Source organism: Rhinoderma darwinii, chromosome 12 (assembly GCF_050947455.1).
Source record: "Rhinoderma darwinii isolate aRhiDar2 chromosome 12, aRhiDar2.hap1, whole genome shotgun sequence".
In the NCBI taxonomy this organism is placed as follows: Eukaryota; Metazoa; Chordata; class Amphibia; order Anura; family Rhinodermatidae; genus Rhinoderma; species Rhinoderma darwinii.
The window spans coordinates 78359246-78366427 of NC_134698.1; the positions used below are offsets into that span (position 1 = coordinate 78359246).

The window sequence follows — 7182 nt, forward strand, 5'->3', positions numbered from 1 at the left end:
TGCACCTCATATGCAGCCACGTCACATGCAGCCAGCCACATCATATATTCATATCCATCTACTGCACATCATACCCAGCCACGTCATATCCATCCAGCCACATCATATCCATCTACTGTACCTCATATCCATCCATCCACGTCATATCCATCTACTGCACATCATACCCAGCCACGTCATATCCATCCAGCCACATCATATCCATCTACTGCACCTCATATCCATCCATCCACGTCCTATCCATCTACTGCACCTCATAACCAGCCACGTCATATCCATCCATCCACGTCTTATCCATCTATTACACCTCATATCCATCCATCTTTGAAATAGCAGCTTCTCCAGTGAACTAAGACAGGAGTCATTATAAAGCAGTGGATGGATACAATGATTGCAGCATGTGAAGTGTCAGCCCAGTTGACCAGTGATGATGTTTTACTATCAGACATTGTATTAGTGAGCTGCAGCGCTGTATCTCTCCAGAATAAACACCTGCTCCTGACTGCTTAGTGACAGCTATTTCCATAGCAATGGTGCACACTGGCTTACGTGCAGCTCATTACTCAGGTAGACGCTTCGCCTGCGCCCGCACCACCTGATTCTTCATTACAAACATCTTTTTCACCACCTGTTGGCTACATTACGTTCTCACTTTTTATCCCTTATTGTATCTTGGGGGTATTTTTTCCACATAAAATAATTGTGTCTTGTTTTGGAGGCTTCAGGCGTGATTTACCGTGGACAGGTGTGACAGGCGAGTCCAATGGGATGTTAAACTGTTCACTTTATGCAGGAAAACAGATGCAGCCAGGGGCATGTGAATCGGGCTGCATAAATAATATATGACGCCATTATTGTAGTTTTATTCAAAAGGAAGGCTGTACACAGTGAGGCTGCTACATACCCTACAATCTGGAGGGGATAGGTGTCGCCTATAGCTCAAGGGCCAAATAACGGTCCTGAAATAGGGTCCACCTTTTGCCACCATGTCATTTTTAAATCCAAAATTCTGTGCGGAATCATTTTTTAATATATCTTTACAACAGACTGAGCTTTGTTTTTCTTATACAGAGCTACAAATCCCCTTTATAGTCAGAGAGCAACAAAAAGTCTCTCTGCCTGTAGCCGCCACTAGAGGGAGCTTTGGAGCTTGTGGCTTACTGTTCAAAAATTCGGTTCCATGTATAATTGTATGCAGTTAGCTCCCCCTAGTGGTGGCTGCAAGTATCTTGAATTGCATCATTGAACTCTATGTCAATGCAGCGGATGTGGAGCTCTTTATCAGAAAAGCAGAGCTCCAACCGCTAAGATGATACTGTATATTAGCAAATTATTCCGAGAGTGATTATGTTGAAAGCTTCACACTAAGGATTTGATACATATTCTCCAAAACGACATCTACGGTTCAAACCGGTTTAGAACTGGTCTAAAAAAGTACAAATAATTCTTCTGTTATTCGGAACCACACAACAGAAATTTGAAAGTTGAGTCGTTTTTGTTAACTTTTTCAAAGTTTAACAGATTTTCAGGTATTTCATGTAATTGTCTTCATATCCAAAGCTGCTTCAAAATCTTGCTGGTTGCCCTTGGAAACAGACAGCGGTTTTGCTCAACCCTGCTGTCAGTCATGTGACCTAACAGTCAAGCTCTAAGGCTGGGTTCACATGTTGCTTTTTTTTTTGCATTTTGAGACTGTTGGGGATAAAAACGCACTTAAAAGAACATATTTTTTTTGGCAAAGTGTGTCAGCAATAATCTGCTTTCGAATTTACTAGTCGTAGGCCCACAGCTGTTACACCTTGTAACATGTGGACCCAGCCTTAAGACCCTTTTACACAGGACAATTATCAGGCAGACAATGTTCTTAGAAGGCTCGTGGGCCGATAAATGCCCGGTGTAAACAGGGCAGCGATCAGCAATGAACAGGCAAAAGCTGGATCATCTGCTGGTCGTATCGTTTTAAAAAAAGTTAAATATTCTGGTTGTCGGCAGCACATCTTGGTGTGTAAACGGAGACGCGCGGCCGACATGATGATAATGGATGGGGACGAGCGATCGGAGTAACGACCTCTCGTCCCCATCCAGAGCTCCGGGTGACAGGAGCAAATGGGCGCCGATCAACGAGCCACCATACAGTTATCACAACGCATTGCTCTCTGGGTAAAAGTGAACCAGCAGAGTTCTGAATTTTCTTTAGAATACAAACGGAGGAGAAAATCTAATGTGACTCAAATTTAGTACAAGTTGATTAAAGAAAAAGATTTATAAAGTTACTTTCATCTCATGCGGATTAGAACTGTGGAAAGTTTTAAATTATTGCTCAAAGGTGGAGTTTTTCTTTAAAATAGCAATGGTTGGTGATAAAAAATACAAAACCGGATACAGAAATGAATGTAATGTTTTATAAAGCCAGAAGATCAGAGAATTTGCATCTGTCAAAAAACCCTATAAAGGATCAGTCACATGCAGCAGATTTGTTGCAGATATTACTGCGACTGACAATCCGTTCCATTCATCTGAATGTGGTTGTTTCTGCAGCAGGTGCATGGATTTCTGCAAGTTCCATTCAGATGAATGGAATTGATTTTTAGTCGCAGAAATTTCTGCAACAAAACCTGCCCTGTGTGACTGCACCCTAAAAGTGGCCTCCACCAACTTGTTGTTCTCCAACAATTACAAAAGTACAACCTCCAGGATGCTGTGACTGCTGCCGAGAGTTGTAGTTTTGCAGCAGCTGGAGTGCCGCAGGTTGGAAATCATTGTCCTATAATACAGGACTGTTAGGGCATGCCCCCACGTGGCGGATTTCCTCCGCAACTGTCCGCATCAATGCCGCACCTAATCCGGGTTGCGGATTACGGCTGCGGATCTGCCCAAAATGTGCAGTTAATTGATGCGGACTAGCTGCTGCGGACTGCGGAAAAAGTCCTTCCCTTCTCTCTATCAGTGCAGGATAGAGAGAAGGGACAGCACTTTCCCTAGTGAAAGTAAACGAATTTCATACTTACCGGCCGTTGTCTTGGTGACGCGTCCCTCTTTCGGCATCCAGCCCGACCTCCCTGGATGACGCGGCAGTCCATGTGACCGCTGCAGCCTGTGATTGGCTGCAACCGTCACTTAGACTGAAACGTCATCCTGGGAAGCCGGACTGGAGACAGACGCAGGGAGTTCTCGGTAAGTTTTTTTACAGATACATGTATATTGAGATCGGTAGTCACTGTCCCGGGTGCAGAAACAGTTACTGCCGATCGCTTAACTCTTTCAGCACCCTGGACAGTGACTATTTACTGACGTCTCCTAGCAACGGTCCCGTAATTCCGGGAGCCCCATTGACTTCCTCAGTCTGGCTGTAGACCTAGAAATACATAGGTCCAGCCAGAATGAAGAAATGTCATGTTAAAAAAGCAAGACGCATCCGCAGCACACATAACATGTGCATGACAGCTGCGGACTTCATTGCGGAAATTAGAATCTCCATTGAAGTCAATGGAGAAATTCCGCCATGAGTCCACAACCAGTCCGCCACTGCTCCGCAACAGACAGAGCATGCTGCGGACACCAAATTCCGCTCCGCAGCCTATGCTCCGCAGCGGAATTTTACGCATCGTCTAAACGAACACTGCTAAATTAAAGTGGAAGTCAATGGAGAAACGGCTCCGCTGCGGATTAACGCTGCGGAGTGTCTGCAGCGGAATTCAAGTGAAATTCCGCCACGTGTGAACCCAGCCTAAAAAGAAGTCCAGAATAAAGTGGAGCAGTTGCCATATCAACCAATCAGATCACTGCTTTGATTTTTTTTAACTTGCAGTGGAATTTCCTGATATAATCTTACATATGTGTCCAAAAGCAGAACTTCACTTATATCATTTCCCTTACAAAAAGTCTTAGGCTCCATGTACACCACCGTAAAAATAATTTGTAGTTGCGGACCGCAATTACGGACCAATTCACTTCTATTGTCCACAGATACCTTTCCGTTTATTTACAGGAAGGTGTCCGGGCCGTAGAAGTGTACCGTAAAAGGTAGAACATGTCCTATCTTTTGCTATTTACAGTCCGTGCTCCCATCGCTGGCGGCGATCGCTGGCACGGCCGCGTGCATGAAGCCTAATACAGGGCTCCGGGACCACGATTCAGCCAACTGGGTCTTCAATTGGCTAGCAGCTCTTCCTTGTCCATTAAGGCCACGTGCACACGACGCGTATTATGTGCAGATTTGCTGCATGGGTTTTCCTGCGGCAAATCCACAGCGTAATACAGTACCAGAAAAGTAAAGGAGATTTGAAGTAATCTCATCAACACATTGCAGAATTTTTCCGCACCTAAATTGACCTGCGGTGCGGATTTAAAATCTGCAGCATGTCAATTTATCTTGCGTGTCCGTCTCAGAATCGTATCTGACAAGTTTAAAACGCACCAAAAAATCCGCAGCCTAAAACCGCACCTATTTCCACATCAAAATGTAAAAAAAACACTCCTAAAAATATATAAAAAAGTGCGGATTTTACCTCCGTAGTTGCCTGTGTTTACCTGTGGATTTAAAGCGAATTTTACGCATCAAATTACAAAAACGCGTGCATGTAGACTAACTCCTGGGCCTTCGACTCATCGTTCAGACGTACAGAATCTGTGCACATCTACAGTATGTTTTATTACATTGTGAACTCTGCTGTTATCACATAGGATATCTATATATATATATATATATATATATATATATACATACATATGTATGACTCCACCACCTATCATCTCTATGCCCAATAACATACTGACCAGCCCACGTATGAATCCACCACTTACCGTGTGCCCAACACCACACTGACCAACCCTCAAAATATGAATCCACCGCCTGTCAGTCCTTTGCCCAACACACTGTCCAAAACTCATATGAACGCATCACTTATCAACCTTGTGCTCGACACACTGACCTCGTAATAGTAAACCATCTATCAACCCTTTGTCCAACACACTGACAATCCCACTTATAAACCCACCACTAACCAAACTCGTGCCCAACACAGTGACCTTATAATATCAATCCACCACCGGTCAACCCTTTGCCCAACACACTGACCATTACTCCTATGGATCCACCACTATCAACACGGTGTCTATCACACTGACTATCCTACATACTATATGAACCCACCACTAATCCTGTGCCCAAGACACTGACCTTCTTACATATAAATCCACCTCCTATCAACCATACGTCCAACACACGGACCATCCCAAATATAAACCCAACACTTCTCAACCATCACAAATATTAAACCACCTCCTGTCAACCCTGAGCTCACTAAAGCATTAACAATCCCACATATGATTGCCCCAGCCATCAACCCTGTTCCCAATAAACTGACCATCCCATGCCACATATGAACCCGTAACCTATTAACTCTTTGCCCAGCGACACCCAGCTATCTCACATATGAACAGTCTACTATAAACCATGTGCCCAACACACTGACCACCCTACACATGAACCAACCACTTATCAAGCTGCTTTTGCCCAGCAGACGGACCAGTTAAACCTGTGCCCAATGCACTGATCATTCCACATATAAACCCACTACTTACCAGCCCTGTACCCAACACATTGACCATCTCACATATAAACCCACCACTTACCAACTCTATACCCAACACCCTGATGATTCCTCCATGTCTCTACCACCTATCAACCCTATGCCCAACGAGACACTGGCCATATCCACCACTTTACTGCAAAACCTAAAACTTCTCAGCCTGGTGTTTAAAGAACTTAGATGATGAAATTCTCCAAACTCGAGAGCCATAAATCACTGTAATAATTGGCATCACCCCCACCATATGAGACTATTGACGGCAATGTATTGAATGTTTATACACGAGGGTCTGTGAATACGGTAATTAGCCCCGAAGGCTCCGGTCGGGGTGAGGATTAGTATATAGCGATGCTCTGGAAACCTTATATGCTTGTAGATCATCAGATCTGGAGTTAAAACACAAGAAACGGCTACGATACAATGAAACGACTATACACAGAGATACATGTACATTGTTGCTTTACAAGGAATATACAGAAAACACACAGCACATGCCAGCAAGCGAATAGCATAGACAAATGCAGACCACAGGGCAGCTGCTTTATGGGGGTCTGTAATCCTCGTCCTAACAGAAGGAGAATTGTTCTATTACAGACCCCAATGAAGGGACAGGGGCTTCTGCAGATATGCATTTATTGTATATAATGCATAGATCAGATATTACATAGCCCATTGTATGGAGAGTACGTCCTATTGCAGAAGCCAATACAATTCATAAAAATCTCCCCCCCATTGCAATTGATAATTCTTAGAAATAACGTATGCAAGACACCCGTGTCTTCACTTAATAAGGGAAATAATGGGTCACTTACCTGATTTTCTCCATCTCTGCAGCAGAGGCCTAGAAGAAATGAAAGAGGAGTCTCATATGAATGATAGTCAGAGCCTTCAGTCTTCAGATTTCTGCATAGCCCAAGCCTTATTGATGGTTTTTATTTCCTTCCCTCTTCAAGCAAGTGTATAGAGAGCGACAGTGAACGGAATCACATCTGCATTAGCAGAAAATAACATTCAACGATTAACTCGGGAGCAAAATCCGCACTGTGCAGGAAAACCATGTAAGACCCAGGAGCCAAAAGCAGCACAATGACTCAGTTGTAGAGCAAAGACTGAATAATAAAAAAAAAAACAGAGCGAGAGAGGGAGAAGGAGAGAAAGCAAGTAACAGGTTTTCTGCTTGCTGGATTGCTTAGGGGAAAAAAAAAGTTGAAGCGTATTGTCTATTAAGGAGACAGAGCACCCGCTGCGGGGAGATAATGCTGCTCTGTGAATTTTCTCCTATAGTCAGTGCTACATATTAGGTTATGTAATTGTAATTTGAGCAATTTTCTAATGTTAGGAGGTGTCAATAATAGAATGAGCACAAGTGGTGGAAGCAAATTTTAGCTGCTTACTTGCATTTTGGCAATGATGGGGAAAGATTTTAGGAGCTGTCAGCACATGATGACAACCACTCCACCACGCAGGAAAATGTCATTCACAGAATTCAGACTACTGTAAATGTTTCTGTAGCTGCAGGGAATTTTATTGCTTTCCCAATTATTTGAATGGAAATAATAATAATAATAATAATAACGATAATATTTTGAGA

The 7182-nt window shown here is 43.4% G+C and overlaps 1 protein-coding gene across 5 annotated transcripts in view; it reads right to left on the bottom strand.

Annotated features, from left to right (window-relative positions):
* BEGAIN (brain enriched guanylate kinase associated) overlaps positions 1-6836 on the bottom strand; it is a 123377-nt gene extending 116541 nt beyond the window's left edge. For 2 of the 5 annotated variants that reach the window (XM_075844235.1, XM_075844233.1), the window contains exon 1: positions 6404-6836. In XM_075844235.1, coding sequence (XP_075700350.1) covers positions 6404-6417 — 14 coding nt within the window. In that variant the 5' untranslated portion in view covers positions 6418-6836. The remainder of the gene's footprint in view (positions 1-6403) is intronic. The other 3 variants (XM_075844234.1, XM_075844236.1, XM_075844237.1) reach the window with 2 other exon arrangements.
* Between the last annotated feature and the right edge of the window lie 346 nt (positions 6837-7182).